A 19,068-nucleotide genomic window follows, 5' to 3' on the forward strand; every position below is an offset into this window, starting at 1 on the left:
AAAACAAATGACCCACATTTTGTATAGGAAATGTAGTTTTCACTACGTCACGCTCATACAAGTGATTTTTTCCCCCACACTTAATCGAGACGTAATGGAACGGACATTTTGGGGCATTTTTTTTAAATGGTAGTATGGACAATGCTAACGATTCTGAGTAGAATGAGCCCAAGAAAGTCCAGATTTGTGAGAATCAGGTTTTTAATATTTGTGACGATCCACGGTAAAAGGTACCTTATGGCGGTTGGCGCTTACGTTGCATAGCATGGCATTAGTATTGGAGCGTCGTAAATAACAGCGTAAGCGCCAACCGCCATAAGGTACCTTTTACCGTGGATCGTCACATTTATTTTAGAAAACGCCCTGATGCTGTTCGCGTAAGAACGTCGTAAAGATATATTTTAGTAGGTACTCAAATAATTAACCCTTTTCCAGGCATAGTACGATTTATCGACCACATACGCGCCATTACAATTTCAACTTTAACATTGAGATTTAAGGTTCAAATTAGATTGCAGTTCCTGTAAATGTGACTTGTCTTCAAATGAATCGTCAAAGCTGGATTAATTGGAATATATTTGGATTTTTTGGGAAAACCTTGTAGATTGGTGGGGCCTGGAAAAGGGTTAAAGCAATAATGTTATTATGACAAGTGAAACATTCAAAGTATATCCTGATATATGCAAGGTGTAACATAAATCCCCACTATTTATCAAAGAGAATTTAAAATAGAGGTGTATGGTCAGAGAAAACTTTGTAGCCACGTAAACTTACTGCCATGTTTCGACACATGATTAAAACTTTTAGAACGTCATTTGACTTTGATCCTTATTCTTTCACCGATATGTGTTAAATTAGTTAAATATCAAAAAGTGGCGCCATCTTACCGGGCACTACCTAAAGGTTATGGCGCTATCGCTCGAAACGATGCTGCTATACCTTTGGCCTTTGATCTATTAGATGGCGCCACTTTTTGATATTTAAAAAAATTAACACATATCAGTAAAATAATAAGGATAAAAGTCAAATGGCGTTCTAAAAATTTTAATCATGTGTCGAAAGATGGCAGTAAATTTACTGTGGCTACAAAGTTTTCTTTGACAATCCACCTCTATTTCAAATTATATTCTATTTATTTAAGTTTAAGGGCATATTCGGTATCGTGTACAAATTAGGAAAAAATAGAAGGTACATTTTATGTTGCGAAAAGTTTGGCTTTTGACTTGGACGACCTGCCCCAAATACAAAAATAAAATATTATCCCACTATTTTTGTGATCTTGCGTAGGAACTATCAAGACTCCTGGTCTCTTGTAAAAAAAAAGATATGGTCGATCCCCCCCCCCCCCCCCCACATTAAGGGTTTCCCCGCACTTATCGACGCAGAATAGCCGATAGAGAAAGGCTTGAACTCTTCGCAATAAGAGCGTCTTGTCGGCAGGAATCATCCGAGCCAAACGACGTCTGTTTAGCTCCAATTGTGTGGAGAATATATACCCATAAAGTTTTTTTTTGCCGGCTTTTGCCGATTCCACGTCAATATATGTGGGGAGACCTTCCTCCTGAGGCCCGGTGACATCATGTTTTTAAATCATTAACTTTAGCACTATATGTATAAAGTCCAAACTGTATGTAATATAATTATAGTACTGGGCCTCACGAGGTAAAACAATCTGTAACAATGTAATAAATGGATGGAACTTAAATATACCATTAGGTACAACATAAAGATGAAACTGTACCATTATGTAAGTACAACAAATCTGTTGTGTGCGTCTTATAAGTGATGTATCCGCCTCTTCTTAGGCGTGGGGGTTGCACTTACGTTGGAACAGCGCGCGCGCAGCCGCGGGGCGCGCGGGGGCGAGGCGGGGGCGGGGCCGGGCGCGGGGGGGCGGGGCCCGGGGGGCGGCGGCGGCGGGGCGGGGGGGCGGCGCCGCGGCGAGGGCGGCGCCGTGGGCGCTGTAACAAAAGGAATTATTTTTTTGCGAGATATGCCGATAAGGATTATGTATAAAACCGGCCAAGAGCATGTCAAGGTCGGGCCGCCGTGACAGCCGCCGCAGCCGGAAGGCGGAAGCGGCCCCTCATACCCCCCTGACGGGGGGTATCGAACGAAACAAGGTCGGATCATGCTCGGTGTAGGGTTCCGCAGTTACCCATCCGTCAAAATAGACTTTGTACAAACTCAAAAACGGCTTAACCGATCAGATTCGCTATAGTTTTCTACATTCGTTTAGCTACATTCTTCGTGCTTACTTTAGAAGGGATGACTAACCTTTGCTTGTATCGGAATCCGAGTCGGAGTCGAACGCGGGCCGGAACTGTAGCCGTCCAGCGGTGGACGCGCTCACCACTCGCTGGCTCTTGAATATTGAGTTCCGACGGGACACCGTCTTTAACTTACCTGGCGAGTTAAACCATCAGTTTTATTTTTTATTTTATTTATTTGGCTCACAAATAGCGTTCGTTTAGCGTTTTTCAGGGTTTTTTCAAAACCCTGAAAAATACGGGATATTTACAAATGACGATTTTTTTTCAAGTTTCTTTCGAAAAAAAAGCAAATGTCAGTTACAATACTTCGGAAAAACCAAATAAAGACAAAAAAAAAATTTTTTTTTTTTTAATTCTGTATTTTTCCATATGAATTTTATTGGGAATTTAAACAGGAAGGTTAAGGTTGCACGTCTAATGTGTTAGTTTTTGGCATTTGGTCATCACCCATCAGTAGCATTGTGTATGACGTATTTAATTTTTCTGGATAAAATAGGAAAAAAACCGAAAAACAAACCAAAATTTTGTAAAATTCCCGAAAAAAAACATTTGATTTTCTTCGAAACTTTCATCCCTACTCACAAAATAAGTTTGAGACACTTACAGGAATTATATTAATAACTTAAGTAGTTCAAATCTGGACTATAACTCTAAAGATGTGTGCACAGAATGAATCCTATATTCAGTTGAAATATAATGCTAGAGGTATGGAAGGTAGAGGTATCTCCATGTACCAAAAAGTGTCCGTCAAAAAACCTAGAATACTTGAAAAAAAAAAAAAAAACAAATCATAGCGCATTTCACTCCGTCAATAACGCCTACGTTCTTAGCTACTCTAGCGCTACTCTGGAGTGATTTGGAACTATTATTTATAGCTGATAGCTGGCCACGTTTGCAACAGTTCTGCCTATGGAGCAACAGTATTGCATTCCTTACCTCTACTTTTCATAGCTAGAGGGTTGAGATGTCGATAAAATGATATCAGTAGTAAGATTTGAAGTCTGCACATAATTGAGTTAGCTACTACTTAAACTAAGTCTAAAACTAAACAAGATAAAATAATTCAAATAAACTATAGTCTGTTCTTTTATTCCGGAGACTAAAATGACAACCACAAATGTCAAACGCAGAAATAATGTGACCAGCTTAAAACGAATAGTGCTGATCTTTGATTTCGGTTTGGAATAACCGATAAATATTAAATTAATTTTAGATCCAAAATAAACAATTAATGAAATCAACTCACTGCATGATAGGAAGTAAATAATTAATAAAATCTACTCACTACTAATCCACTCAAACATTTAAAAATTGCATTATGAGCTCCGAGGTGACTGTTAATTTTTCTGTAAAACTTTCTAAATGCCTCAAAATGGCGTTACATGCCTATATAAGTTACTCCAAATATTTTTGAAATACTTAATTCTTAAGCTTCCTATCACAGAACATGAAAAACTATAGAAAGATATCTGGAAAGCGTCTCTGTGTTAGTAATTATCAAAAAACTCCCAGAATTATAAAACGACACTGGCATAGAGAAATAAGTAAGGATAGAGTGTTCACTCCATACGAGTACATCAGTTTTCTTACCAAAACGCTTATTATTTTCGTAGTAGACATCTAGTCAAGTAGCTGATTTGTCAGTACCGCTACTTACCACTAGATGTCATGAGTGCCGCGACTGACGAAAAAAGTGAAAGTGTATTGCTCAACAATTCACAACTAATATTACAATACAATTACAAGCAGTCGACTACGAAAACAATAAGCGTTTTCGTAAGAAAACTGATGTATGGAGTGAGCACTCTATGCTTACTTATTTTTCTATGATACTGGTCAGAAGCAATCAATGTAACCAATTGCTATTAAAATTCTCAATATCTGTAGGTCGATTAGGGCCCGTCTAGCCTAACTTTGCACCGTTTTAATTGAACAGAACAAGGTTGACTGTCGATATAGGGAGCGTGCGTGAACTGCAGAGGGCAGTACAGAAGCCCGCTATTCATCGGCGCGAAGCGTTATGTCAAGTTTCCATTTCTAGATTTAAGACACTAGATGGCAGACCCTACTATGTAAAATAGAGCCAGCGTGAACTATAGGGCAGCACCTGCTTAGAGGCGTTTATAGTTTTCGATTCAGGTCACGAGATGGCAGACCCTCTAACACGCACGGTTTCTATAAAAGTCATAATTTTCATAGAAATTTGACATCAATGACGACACAATCACACTGTGCCATCCATTGACAATGCCATGATGCCATACAGACTATAGCTTGGTCTGATTCTACTTATTCGATATCTCTTTCTTACAAGTAAGATGCGAGCACGACGGAGCCATCCAATTCACTTGCTCTTCAGGCTTCGTATGTTGGTCACATTTTCTTTGTCCTGGCATGACAAAGTTATAAAAATCAAAATATTACTATAATTAATGATTTAATTTTAGTTACTAACTACTCTTATTTTATAAAATCTGTGCTGTAATACATTTTTATTTTGTATATTTCTACTATAACCAGTGGAAGGAAACTGCACTGCACTGTTCGGGCGTTCTCGGCTCCGTTCGGCTCAGCATTACTCCGAGCAATTATTAGGGTTGGCACAACTTGACGTCCCTTTGCGTGCACAACCACAGATAAGATAATCACTTGAATTTTGACAACCCTAAATAGCCGGCGACATTTGTGACGGAGGCAGGGCCAGCTAGTCCAGTGAAGGCAGGATGTAATGCCTACGTCACATCCCGTCACGGAGCGAGTGCCACGATATGCGACATTTGAAGCGGCCTGTATCGACGGCGACACTTACCGACGGCCGCGGCGGCGCGCAGCCGCGACACCTGCGCCGGCGGCAGCGCCAGCTGGCCCAGTGACGGCAGGATGTAGCGCAGGTAGCGGTTCCGGAGCGAATGCCACGACCGAGCTGCAATAATAAATAATAATAATATGGTGGTTGGATCAAGGGTCAGATGCAGAAGGCGGTGATCTTGGACACGGCGCGGATAGTGCGGCGGTTCCTCTCTCTGCAGCCCTGACCACCGGCAGCTTGGGCCCTGCCCCGCTGCTGGCGGCACACTAGGTTAAGTTTTTTACAATGTGTTTATATGTGTTTTGTATAGTATTTTTTGATGTATTTTTATATTTTACTTTTATATCCATATTGTAAAAAACATAACCTATGAAGAAAGAGAAATAAAGAGAATAATAATAAATAAATATTATAGGACATTATTACACAAATTGACTAAGTCCCACAGTAAGCTCAATAAGGCTTGTGTTGAGGGTACTTAGACAACGATATATATAATATATAAATATTTATAAAAACTTAAATACATAGAAAACACCCATGACTCAGGAACAAATATCCATGCTCATCACACGAATAAATGACCTTACCAGGATTTGAACCCGGGACCATCAGCTTCGTAGGCAGGATCACTACCCACTAAGCCAAACCGGTCGTCAAATGTTATAAGCCATTTCAATTTAAAACTAAGTAATTGGATAAGGACGTCATCTCAGTGTCGTATACAAATGATAGGAGCCTTCGGCGCGCCGGTAAACTGTTTAAAACACTGACAGTTAAAAGAGGGCTAACATTAAATTGTACATATTAGTCTTTGGAGTCGACTTTAAGAGCTTACATCTCTGTCGAAAATCTCGGCCAATGGTCATATGTTATATGTATTGTATGACGTACAAATAGCCATACATTTGACCCTCCCCCGCTAAAATCAGCAGACTGTTTTCTACAGACAACTCAGAAAAAGCGTAAGTAAACACTTTATTGTACGAGAAAAATAGTGTAATACAAAGGCGAACTTATCTCTAAGTGGGATCTCTTCCAGTTAACCTATACCTTAAAGAATAATTAAAAACTATACTTAAAGTAATATTACATACTATAAACTATATATAAATAAATATATTTATAAATATGACACCATGTTTCGACCCTGAATCGCTGTCAAACTTCGGTTTACTAGGAAGTGTCATTTCTGTACGGTAGTACTATAGGAAACGTGCATGAACTGTAGGAGGCAGCATAGGAGCCGTCAGATTTTTGGCGCGAGGCGTAAATGTGATGTTTACTGTTCCGATGTACCCCACAAGATGGCAGAACCTACTATACACAAGAAAACACGTGACGTGTAAATGTATATGTATATAATTCCGATTCCGACCACAAGATGGCAGACCCTCCAACGCGCACGGTCCCTATTATTTATTCTGTGACTTTGACAAAAAATAAAAAGTAGGTCGCTTTCTACAGAATCACTCGGGTTTTTATGTTTCCTTCTAATTACCTGGCTCTATGGCTTGCACGCCACGTCTGTCGTGCGCGGCGCGCCATCGTGAACCTTGTCGGAATGCACCAAGGTTGATATTGGGGTGGGGGTACGTCCTGGTACCTGCATTAGCATCACCCTCGAGTGGGGCTCCACCCTACTGCCCACATACATTCCAGTATAGTGGCGCTACTCACTCTGCGACGTGAGGCGCGTGTACTCGCCCTGCAGCTCCCGCCAGATGGCGTTGCCGTTGACCATTCGCATCCGGTTGCCGACGGATATCCACGCTACGATCGCGTGGTCTTCTGATGACGTGTATTCACGTCCGTTCGCCACGCTAGACCTGAACATAATAAAGATTTATATAAATAAGCTTGTTACAATGTAAATGTTCAAGCTCATACAACACATTTTACTAAAATATCTGACTAGGAAGATTTTATGAAAGAAAAAATGTTATTACGATTTCCAACTTCTTGCTTAGAGTGGTATTCCATCTGTCCAATTTCTTGGTTCAATTTGTATTTGCATCTCACTTTTTGGTTAATGAGAGTGAGACGCAATGCACATCGTACAAATAAATTCGACAGGTGTATCCTTAGACATTAACTGTTCATACTTCTAATTTACGATAGACAGATGATCTTTATATATGTATTTAAATTAGGTATATATGATATCAAATAAGTATTTAAAACATGCCACCCAATTGTTTTTTTTTTACCATATTAACTTATGTGCGAGAACATTAATGGGCATCGCTAAGCCCCTAGAGAACAACATTTATAACTATCTGTATGCCCCTTTCTTCTCTTTACGAATAGTAGTAGATTCGTAATTTGTTTTTGGCTATATAAACCTACGAGAAAAATAGGCTAATTTTTTTTCATTGCAAGTTTGAGAATGGCACTATAGAAATCTCGGCGAGAAATAAGGTTGCCGGCCGCGTATCCCTATCCTACTTAGCCTTGAACCCTTCGTTTCCCGACCTTATACTAATACTTATATACGGGAAACGAAGGGTTACAGGCCAAGTAGATATAGGGTAGGGATACGCGGCCGGCAACCCCGTTTCTCGCCGAGATTTGTATAGTGCTTTTCTCAAACTTGCAATGAAATAATTTAAAAAAATAGGATGATGATGATGATGATGATAGTTATTATTACTTTCGGGTTATTAATAGGGGAACGAAAATTTGATTATTTTTACGCTACGACGCACGGTTTAGGAGATACAGCCCTATAAAGATTTCTGCATGACTGAAAAAAAAAGATCTCCTTAACCGTGCGTCGTAGCGCACTTTGAACCCCCGAAACAATATTAAACAAACACAAAAAAGAAAAAAACGCAAAAACGTCAAAAAAAGAAAAGAAAAACACATAATGGCAGAATTTTTCTAATAGGGACCGTGCGCGTTGGAGGATCTGCCATCTTGTGGCCTGAATCAGAACCATAAACATGCACATGTACACGTCACGTGTTTTCTTGTGCATAGTAGGTTCTGCCATCTTGTGGGCTACATCGGAACAAAAAACATCACATTTACGCCTCGCGCCAAAAATATGACACGGCTCCTGTGCTGCCTCCTACAGTTCATGCACGCTCCCTATAGGTTTTTTATGGTTGAATGCCAAGACGTGCCACACGACGTTTAAAAACAAAAGAATGTTGCCTTACAGACCTAGGTGTGTAAGGCTGTATGAAATTCCTTTACAAATCATCTTCACTCATCGCACCTGATATGTAGTATTTCCGGACCTAATTTGAAGTAAGTCAACATTTCATTACAAGTTTGAGAAATGTCTATTATATGCTGGTCTTCTCCATATTGACCTTATCAAGGATGAATTTCAGTAATTTAAGTTTCGTAATGTGTTTATTAACGTTGGCGTTACATTCGTTAACACTGGCAATGAGAAAATGTATAAAACAGTATACTTACTTCTTAAATTTAATAGGTTTGACAAACATGCTTCTTACAGCCGCTGCTTTCCTATTATTTTCCTTGCCTTTATTTTCAGTCTTCTGATTGTCACTACCTTTACTTCCCTCCTCTTCATCCTTGTCTCTATCTATTCTGTCTCTCAACACTTTATCTTTTTCTTTATCTCTATCATTTTCTGTTCTGTTTTTGTCATATCCTTTATTTTTATCTTTTTGGCCCGCTTTTTCAATTCTATCATCATTCAGTTTTCGAGCTTTTTCTTTTTCATTAGTTTTATTCTTATTATCATTATTATCTGGTGATTGTTTAATAAATTTCCCTTTAGAATTCCTTTGCTTATTAATAGCTGATATCCTTTTAGCCAAATCCTTGCGTACTTTTATCTTCTCTTTATTTTTCTTTGGCGATAACTTAGATGTTTCAAACGCGTCGCTACTATCGCTTATTTCTGATTTATCTTGATTTTTATAGGTTTCTGGTTTCTTAGGAATTTCTTTAATTTCTCTTCTTGAAGGTCCTGGTTTTTGTTCTTTTCTTTTATCAGATGTATTTTCTATTTTACTCGATTTTTCATCTTTTTTCGTATTATTCGCCTTTTGATTATCTTTAGAGTTATCTTCTGTGATCTTCTTGGATGACCTAGTTATTTTAGTAGTTTCAGTTTGATTATCCACGTCTTTTATAGTTTTTCTATCACTTTCTTTTTTTGTATTGGTATCTGCTTTATTGTCTCTCAATACTCTTTTTGGATCTTTAGATCTAGTTCGTACATTTTTGACCTGATTTTCTTCATCTGTATTACTATCACTAACTAATATAGATTTACCATGCGTTTTGTCAGTCTCCTTAGACTTAGTTCTAGTTTCACTAGTATTTTCTTGCGCACTACTATCTGTATCACTAATCATTACAGACTTGTTATGTTCTCTTGGCATTCTCTTTTCCGGATCTTGAGATCTAGTTCTCCTAGTAGATGGTCCAGCACTTTCATTAGTAGTATCACTTTTGCTACTATCACTTTGTTCATTTTCACTAATAACCACTGATTCTTCATCAGCAGTTTTGCTCTTTGCTCTAGTTCTGCTTCTAGATTTTACTTGTTTTTGATCCACAGCACTGTCACTTTCATCACTAACTAGCACAGATTCATTATCATCCTTTGTTCCTTTAAACTTGCGTCTAGTTTTTCTTTCATTATTATTAGCGTTACTATTATTATCATCGCTAACTAGCACAGATTCATTATCATCCTTTGCAGCTTTAGACTTGCGTCTAATTTTTCTCTGATTATCATCAGAATTACTACTATTTTCATCACTATCACTTTCTACAACTATAGAGTCATCATCTTTATTAGTTCTCGTTTCTTTTCTCCCAGGGTTAAGCTTAGCACTGGCCCGTCTCTCGAGATGTCTCCGGATGTGTTGCTTGATCTCTGTGTCGCTATCAGTGGTGTCTCGGGAACTGTTTCGCGCCGGTCTGTGTATCTGAGGCTTGACTTTCAGCTCACTGGACCGGGACGATCTAGGGAGACACAAAAATGTGTTAAGTTAACAAATGAATATCACATGCTCCGTGTAATGAAAAGACGCGACGCGACTGCGCAATAAACAAAAACGCGCTGTGCATAAGTTCTTAGTAAAGTTATGAATAAGGCAGTAAGATAATTTATCGAAAAACTCACCGGGAGTTATTGAACAGCTCTCTGTCCCTGTTCCACAACTGCCTCCTTTTTGGCTGGACGGCATTCGCCTTCTCTTTTTCACTGTCGCTGGTTATACTAGCGGTGTTGCGAGCCTGCCGCGTGGTGTGTCTCATGCGATATCTAATGTATAAAAAATTCAACAAGTCAACATTGGGTCTGTTAAGTAAAATTATAATCTGTCAAGCAAAGTATGTCAGTAGCAATGTACAGCAAAGTGAACTAGGGCAACACTCAAAAAGCAGTATTGCGTTGGTATTGCGCTAAGAAAAGCAGCAATGTACATGGAACCAAAAACATGTAGCTATCATAACCTCAAATTTTACAAATATTTACGATCGACGACCGTGATTGTATTATTGTAGCCACCTTGACTTTGCTTCAGTTCATGCACAAGCTTATTTGATATATTGGTATTTAATGGTGACAGCAGAAATTTCTCTTGAAATAGCAACGATTCAGAATGTAAACAAACATGATGACTGTCCTTCACTATCCACATTCCACAGATAAGACGCGATTTTTGAATTATTCGAAAACAGTGTTGCTGTTCGAATTTGCCGCCTTTTGCTATTGACAAGATTTGCTTGACCGAGTATATATGTATGATTAGAATGTGATATCCTCATGCTTACACGTGTTACAGATAGACTATGAAACTTCCCATTACATTACATTAAGAGAGGTATGGGCATTGTTAATGTCATCTCGCTCTGTGTGGTAGGGCACAGCACAGCGGATGTCATTCCAGATCTAGAGCAGAGCCCAACTGGGGAAGTACCTCCACCTTACAGAAAACAGCAACCAAATAACACTAGACCCTACTCATAGTGTTGTGTTCCTGCCGGTGAGTAAGGTTGCCAGAGCTCAACGAGGGGCGGGAGGGGGTTAGGGTCGGTAACGCGCATGTAACTCCTCTGGAGTTGCAGGCGTACATAGGCTACGGATACTGCTTACCATCAGGCAGGCCGTATGCTTGTTTGCCACCGACGTAGTATAAAAAAAATACAGTAAAATTTAGCGAACCCTATAACGGTGACAGACGCTTAGATAGAAACTCTTTCTAGAACCTGTGTAGCCACGTGTTCCACGGTCCGCTCCTTTAACCCTTTTCCAGGCCGCACCAATCTACAAGGTTTACACAAAAAGTCTCATCTCCCGAAAGTCCAATATAATTTGAACCTTAAAGAAACTAAAACTGATTCTCTAGGCGCGTATATGGTGGATAAATCGTACTACGCTTGGAATAGAGTTAAAGTCTGGCGTTAAGTCAGTACCTTCCCCAGCGACCCGCACCATATGGGACACACCAGCGTTCAGTTTGTACAACACTCGGACTTTGTATTCCAACCAGAGAATCAATGAATCAACTACCTCTTCTCCGGAGTGACGTCGGCGACGCTCCGCAGTCCTAAGTGTCTTGCAAACTCCTTTAGAGTGAGCTGCTGTGTCAGCAGTTTTTCCAAAGGTCCGCACCGTTTGAGGCACACCAGCGGGTTCAGTTTGTAGAACACTCCGGTTTTGTATTCCTCGTCTTTGTCGAACCTGGATAATAAAATTTGCTGTAATTTATTTTCTGGCGCGAAGTATAAATGTCACATTTAAGTTCCAGCTTTTGAACATAAGGCCCAACAGCGCGCAAGTCTAAGCTGTGTAATCCAAGTACTAAAATTACAGTTTGATTGACCAATTGACTACCCATTTTACTAAAATGGCAATCGAAAATCTGTGGTATAAAAACAAGGTAGGGGGCAACATCTTTGATATTATTGTTGGTTGTTGGTGTGCACACCTTCAGGGCTCGGAAAATGTCGGAGTCTCCAAACTGAGACTTGACAAACACTACCTCTTGAGTTCGTCTCCCCCTGCAGTCCTGGCCAGGAACCCTCGCAGCACCCTGACGTCATCGTCCCCGATGACGAGCTCCTTGCACACCTCCTTCCGCTCTGAGGACGAGGAACTACTGTCGGACTCCTGTGTGGGCTGAGACTTGGCTGAAGGCTGGGGTTTGGTTGGTACCTGGGAGAAAATGGAGATAGATAATATTTTGTGCCAGTAGCATACCACACGCAGTGGTATCACGAGTGTGTGGTACCCTTTAAAATATTGTACACTCCGTTTTTTGAGCCCCATACAGTAATACCCCGGGAAAACCTGTGCCGTTTGCAGGTTACATCGTAATGTCAACAAATAAAAAATCTGGCATATCATACATAAGTTCCAATAAACTCATTGGATGGCGGTAATAAACTTTTACAGTTGTTACAATTTTGTTTTGATTTACCATTGTTTGACATATAACCGAGTCTCGATCATCATGTATAGAGTTGTTTATTAGCCGGGTCCACACAGAGCGAGCATATGCGCGAGGCAATTTCCTCACGCACAAAACGGGCAGTTTAGACGTGCCTCAGTCAAGACGGCGCGCTCGGGCGAGGAAAACGCGCGCGCTGCCTCGGCCGAGGCACGTCTACACTGGCCGTTTTGTGCGTGAGCACATTGCCTCGCACATACGTGCTCGCTCGCTCGCTCTGTGTGCACCCGACTATTCAACTGTTCTGAAAACCAGTGGCGGCGTCCAGTATGCGGCCTAAGTGCAAGCGAGGTGCCTTACTTATGACACTAGAGTTTCATCTATCAAAATCATATTATAAAGGTAAAGGTGCGCGAGGCAATTTCCTCACGCACAAACCGGCAAGTAGACGTCTCGGCCGAGGCGACGCGCTCGGGCGAGGAAAACGCACGCGCCGGCTATTTATATCGCTTTTACCATAAGAAATACGAATTTCATACTATCTTGTTATAAAACATGAAATTAAATTTTAAGTTCAAAATTATAATCGTAGTTTTATTATCTGTATGTCACGTAACAGAAAACGGCAACCAGCATTTTTTTCTCGTGACGTCACTATAGCAGAAACAAGTGTTATATATTTTTTTCCTTTCTCATGCTCTGAAATAGGGTCATTGTTGTTCTATGAGGTAAGCAGAAAGTGATACGCTTCTGCACTAGATAGAGCATTTTACTTTCCAAGTAAGATTTTTATTCCTTTTTTTACGATAACGGTTGCCTTCTAGGCGCGAACATTTATCGTTTAAATTTTAAACAATTTTCCTTTATATAGTGATATTATTTTCATGAAAAAGCAATACCTAATCTATCGAAGCTATACGAACATTTATAAAAATATTAAAAAGAAATGTAGGGTAGCCTAATGATGATTCTATCGATGATAATCAACTCAGAGCACATTAAAAATATATCACCGAATTATTCACTGGTCAAGATCAGACCTATAGAACAACCTCATTTCATTACCAATCTGTAACTAAATTAAAACCTTATAAACCATACCTGTTCATCATCAGAACTGGTCTGCAGCAGGGACTGTACTAACTTCTCTTTTTCCTTCCCTCTCGCTACAGTCTTCGCTTTCTGTGACTTCTGCGGACTTCTCTGTGTTTCTTTATCTTCACGGAATCTTGGCCCAGGTTTCTTAGGTGACTGTATCTGTTCTTTTATGTCTTCTGAAGAGCTGCTTTCTAGGAGACTTTGTACTAGTTCCTCTTCTTCTGGGCCTCGTACTTTTACTGTCATTGGATAATAAAAAAACATGTTTTATGGAATACGATTATTAGTGTGGTATGTCAGGGTCCATACAGAACGAGTCGCCTCGCGAGAAAAGTGCCGCGCGAAGCAGATCGGTCTGTGTAGACGTGCCTCGGGCGAAGCAAACGTATTCACGGCCACAATGCCTCGGACGGGGCACATTAAAAACAGACCGTTCTGCTTTGCGCGGCAAATTCCTCACGAGGCAGCTCGTTCTGTGTGGACCCGCCAATTGAGATAATAAGAAAGTAATTCGTTCTAGATCTTAGTTTCAACAAATTTTTAATTTCATTGCTATTTATTCAGTGATAGGGCCATATTGCTAATGAACTAATTCCCTTAGGGTCATTTAAAGAAGTTATATTTTGTGGAATGGACAGAATCATTTTTCTCCAAGTTGCCGCTTTCTGGCTACATCAAACAGAAAAATAGTATACACACCTCAGCTGGTAAATAAGAAAGCCTCAGATACATGTTATATAAGATATACTATCTGTATGTAACACACTATTAGACATTATTATTATCATTATGTTACAGCGATAAGACCGCCTGTTGCTACCTTTCTTTACATTGTAAATCTGTTTTTTTTTAATTTGTCTTCTTTGTGGTGCAATAAAGAATATTTACTTACTTACTTACTTACTTATTAGAAGCGGGCCATTCATATTATGCAACTTCACCAACTGAAAGAAGGTAGTCACGGACATTTACTGTTGGGCCAGTTAGGGTCCGTCACCGTAAATAGCAATACTTATTAAAGTGAAACCTGGATAAGTGGGAAACCTCTATAGCTGGGTTTGTACTTATATTAAACATTGGTATATTATGCAAAGATACTCACCAGTTTTCTTTTGCAGTGCCACCTTCTTTTCCTTACTGTCTTCTAATAGACTTTTCACAATTAGCTCCTCTTTGTCTTCTATTGCCTTCTTTTGCGGAGACTTAGTTTCTTGTGTTACTTCGCCGCTCTTAATCTGCTTGGCTTTGCTGTGTGATTCCTCGCTGGTGGATCGTTTTCTTTTGCGCGGGGGAGTCTCTTGGGCTTGGACAGATGTGGAGGTTGGCTTGTCGCCTAACTCGTTGGCATTTACGTCACATCTAAAATAGGGATGATGATGTTGATTTATTTGACTATCAAATAGATATAAATATAAAATATAATATATTGTCTTAAATTGCTTATTTTCTATCCATTCAACTGACACAACAAAATGATGATGATAAAAAAATACAAGACCTTGAAGATTCAAAAATAGGCGGGTCCACACAGAGCGAACATACGCGCGAGGCAATTTCCTTGCGCTCAAAACGGCCGAGGCACGTCTACACTGGCCGTTTTGTGCGCGAGGAAATACTCGCTCTATGTGGACCCGGCCAAAACAGTTTTTTTTTTAATTTCCAAAAAAAAGGTACCATTTGGTTCCTTATATTTTATTTAATAATCAAATGTATAGCAACTATAATTGGGATTGTAACGGAATATTTAAAAACCGCAGTTTTCTTGTTTTTCATACTTCAAGACAACTTGATCATGACGTCACAATGAAGTACCGTTTAGGAGGCAAGGGTCGTTTCGCTCGTAAAGTACGATTGTCTGATACCATTAATAAGAACCTTTTTTGTAATTAGCACCTTCAAAGATGTATATAACTCCGTATTAGATGAATTAAGTCTAAATAAACGTGCCTTAAAAAATCAAGAAAGATTTATGCTAGAATAGATGGCAATATACCTTTGGCCTATACTCGAGTAGATGGTGACACTGCTTTATATTTAACACATATGAATGAAATAACATGGATCATATAGGCATAATTATGTCATTTCAAGACTTTCAGTCATGTGTTTGACAATTCCAAGCAAAAGTTCCCACTTTGACAGGTTATTTGTATAAAGATATTTGTAAGTAAATCTCATCCTTATAGTAAGCAACAAAGTGGGACCTTTTTAGACTTTGACACATATATCATTCCAAGAGTTTTAGTTCTGTGTGTGTGTGTATGTGTGTGAAAGATGGCAGTAAATTTAGTTGACTAACTTAAAACTTTGACAATACGCAGCCTTGAACAGCCTCTATTCTCAATTTTCTTTGGTACCTGGAATGATGGTGATGCTGGGAGCAGCAGCGATGCGCGCGGACACTCTGTCGCCGCGACCTGCACACAAAACATCATCATAGTATTCATAGTTGATGTTTGACGACCAGTCTGGCCTAGTGGGTAGTGACCCTGTCTATGAAGACGATGGTCCCAGGTTCGAAACCCGGTAAGGGCATTTTATTTGTGTGGTGACCACAGATATTTGTTCCTGGTTCATGGGTGTTTTCTATGTAGGTATACAAGTATGTATTCATCTATAATGTATGTATGTATATCATCCTCTAGTACGTCATCTGTGTAAGATTGTCCCCAAATATTTATTTATTTTTATTTGTTTATTCATACACAGAAACAAACACACAATCATACAATCATAGAGTTAGTTGATTAAATCTTTAATGGTTTAGATAACAAAAAAAAAAAACACAATTCATTGCTATTTAAATAGTCCAAAAAATTCTACATAAGAAAAAAAATACATAAAGATGATGACTCTACAGTCCGTAGCGGATGAAACAACACGCCAAAAGTATCTGATATTCTGGATAACTTTTCCATATCTCTAAAATGTAAATAAATAAAAATAAATAAAAATAAAATAGCCTTTATTTACAGGACAAAGAACAGTACTACTATCTCTCTATTATCTCCCATCTTTTGTATTCTTTGCCTGCTTGCCCTTCGGCAAAGGCCTCCTCCAACCTTCTCCACTCTCTCCGATCTATTGCCACTCTGCTCCAGGTACGGCCAGCTACCTGCGCAATGTCATCATCCCATCTCATTAGAGGTCTCTTTGCTCCTCTCTCTCCCTCTCTTGGGTACCATTGGGTGACTCGCTTGCTCCATTTATCTGTGCCTCGGATGATATGGCCAGCCCATTTCCATTTATGTCTTCTAATTTTTATGTCAATGTCATTTCATTTCATTTATTCATTGTGAAGTCATGTACATTTCATGTCTTGGACTTTCGTCCTATTCCTAATTAGGATGTTTCGTAGCCGGTCAGTCTTCCGTACACCTATCATGCTCCTTTCCATGGCACGCTGGCAGCATGCTAGATGGGATGTAGTAGCTTTTGTCAGCGCCCAGGTCTGGCTACCATACATTAGGACGGGAAGAACACATGTGTTAAATAGTTTACCCTTTGTCTTAGAGTGGAGTTGTTTATCTTTGAAGACTTCTTTCAGGGACCAGTACCTTTTCCACCCGTTCACTATTCTTCTCTCTATTTCTTTCTCTATTGTTTCGTCAGGTGATATAATCTGACGAGGTAAATGTATTCGTCCACATATTCCACTGTCATTTCTCCTATTTTAATGATGTTCTTCTCGCCATTTGTCATCACCTTTGTTTTTTCCAGGTTCATTGATAGTCCTACTTCTCTGCTGTTAGTTTCAATATCGTTTATCATTCTGTTTAGGTCGTCTGGGTTTTTAGCAAGTAGAACAATGTCATCCGCAAATCTTAGATGTGTTAATCTCTAAAATGTACATTCAAAAATCTTTTACAGTCTTAATTGTTCTACACATGCAACCATCACTTTTGTTATTTGAAGCATTGTTCGATCCGCTACTTCTGATGTTAACTGTATTGTCACGTCTGAAAATATTGATATGAAAAAAGTGCCAAAAATATGTATACACAACTTTATTACCCATATGTTAAAATACACATATTTTTGGCACTCTATTTGTATCGATATTTTTAGACATATCTGTACAATCCAGATTGTGCCTGATAAATGGTTGATTTAAATTAACTGTTAAATAGTATGTTACGATACCCTAGTTCAGTCAAGTTAAAAATTTGGTTATAATACCAACTTTAAGTTTGTGAACTATGGTACTAATTAAAACAAATGTTTCTCTGTATTTAGTAGGATAGTGAACTAGGGTATCAATTAGTCTGTTTGGAAGGAGAAGAGTCGTAAAATGTATTGGGCCCCATACATTCCATTTCATGACTCGTCTCTTTCCGCACAGACTATAGAGGCCAGGACATAATAAATATTATGAGTTAATGAGGTTGGCAACCCCTTTTCACACCATGTGTATAGCTTTCTTTTCTCAACATGCAATGAAATTAATAAAAAAAACTCCTAGAAATCAGAATTTCTAGACAAACTAAACAAAAAATATAACTAATACACATAATATGCATTATTGTCAAAGCTACTTGTGCTAATAAAAGTTTAGTTTTGCCATTTGAGCTTCGGGACACTAAAAAAGGCTATTGTTAGTCTTATATGACTGCTCAATGCAATAGGATTCAAACATAAATGGATCGTAGTCATAGTCTTATAAAACATATAATATTTTTGGAGAATGGTGATTTGCACAGTAGCATCGAGTTATTCCTTGATTGGGTAAATGCTTATCAGCATAGCACCGCAGCAGTGCGCAGTATAGCATATTAGTTACTTATGACGTCGCCGGTGAAGTAGAGGCGCAGAATCCCGCGCGGCGCCGCCGGCACCAGCCGCCAGCGCTCGTAGCGCCCGCAGGATAGTCGCCGTGCGCCCCACTTCCAACCTCCCGCCGCGTAAGTAGCAAAAACGCGCGCGTTGTCGAAAACCTTCCACGCGACCCCGCCGTATGTCCACCTCGCACCAACGCCCGCCGGCGTAAATAAAGTACTTATTCGGCATCTTAGCCGGTACACTACACTTTTAGGACCACTAATTCAATAAAAAATAACTAAATAAACTTTTGGCAAATACGCGGCGTCCACGGTTTGACATTTGTGTTTGCATTACTTTTTTTTTTTTTTTTTTAATCATTTGTTTAGGGTTAGGATCGTTTGAGGTAGTTATTAACACGCCGTGTTTGTTTATGTTCGCCGGAAAAATAATAACAATTTATACTCATGCTAGAGTCACTATTCTAGAATGGCCAATCCAAAGTAAATGTGTCGGTGACGCACTGGCGCCTGATTGGTCTAAATACTATACGCAAAATGAGTCCAAATTGTAAAATATACTTCAATATTGTTAACGAGGAATAAGGTAAAAGAGATTTTTATCGGAGCCATATTTTTATTTCATTAATTTTTTGTAATTGATGTACATAATTTGAATCAAATACCAATTTTTAGCAGTAGTTGATGACTGTAATTAATAACATTTATATCTAAAATTGATT

The 19,068-nt window shown here is 39.2% G+C and overlaps 1 protein-coding gene across 1 annotated transcript; it reads right to left on the bottom strand.

Annotated features, from left to right (window-relative positions):
- Positions 1-1,776: 1,776 nt before the first annotated feature.
- Positions 1,777-18,711, bottom strand: LOC133531304 (uncharacterized protein DDB_G0284459-like). Its single transcript, XM_061869437.1, has 12 exons — positions 18,349-18,711; positions 15,926-15,985; positions 14,671-14,927; positions 13,572-13,807; positions 12,063-12,235; positions 11,591-11,761; positions 10,199-10,339; positions 8,512-10,038; positions 6,763-6,911; positions 5,083-5,196; positions 2,278-2,406; positions 1,777-1,961 (listed from the first exon to the last, which is right to left on the bottom strand). Exons 1-12 carry the CDS (start codon positions 18,573-18,575, stop codon positions 1,777-1,779), a joined length of 3,369 nt encoding a protein of 1,122 aa, XP_061725421.1. The 5' UTR covers positions 18,576-18,711.
- Positions 18,712-19,068: the final 357 nt, after the last annotated feature.

The sequence above is a fragment of the Cydia pomonella genome, chromosome 25 (assembly GCF_033807575.1).
Source record: "Cydia pomonella isolate Wapato2018A chromosome 25, ilCydPomo1, whole genome shotgun sequence".
Taxonomy (NCBI): Eukaryota; Metazoa; Arthropoda; class Insecta; order Lepidoptera; family Tortricidae; genus Cydia; species Cydia pomonella.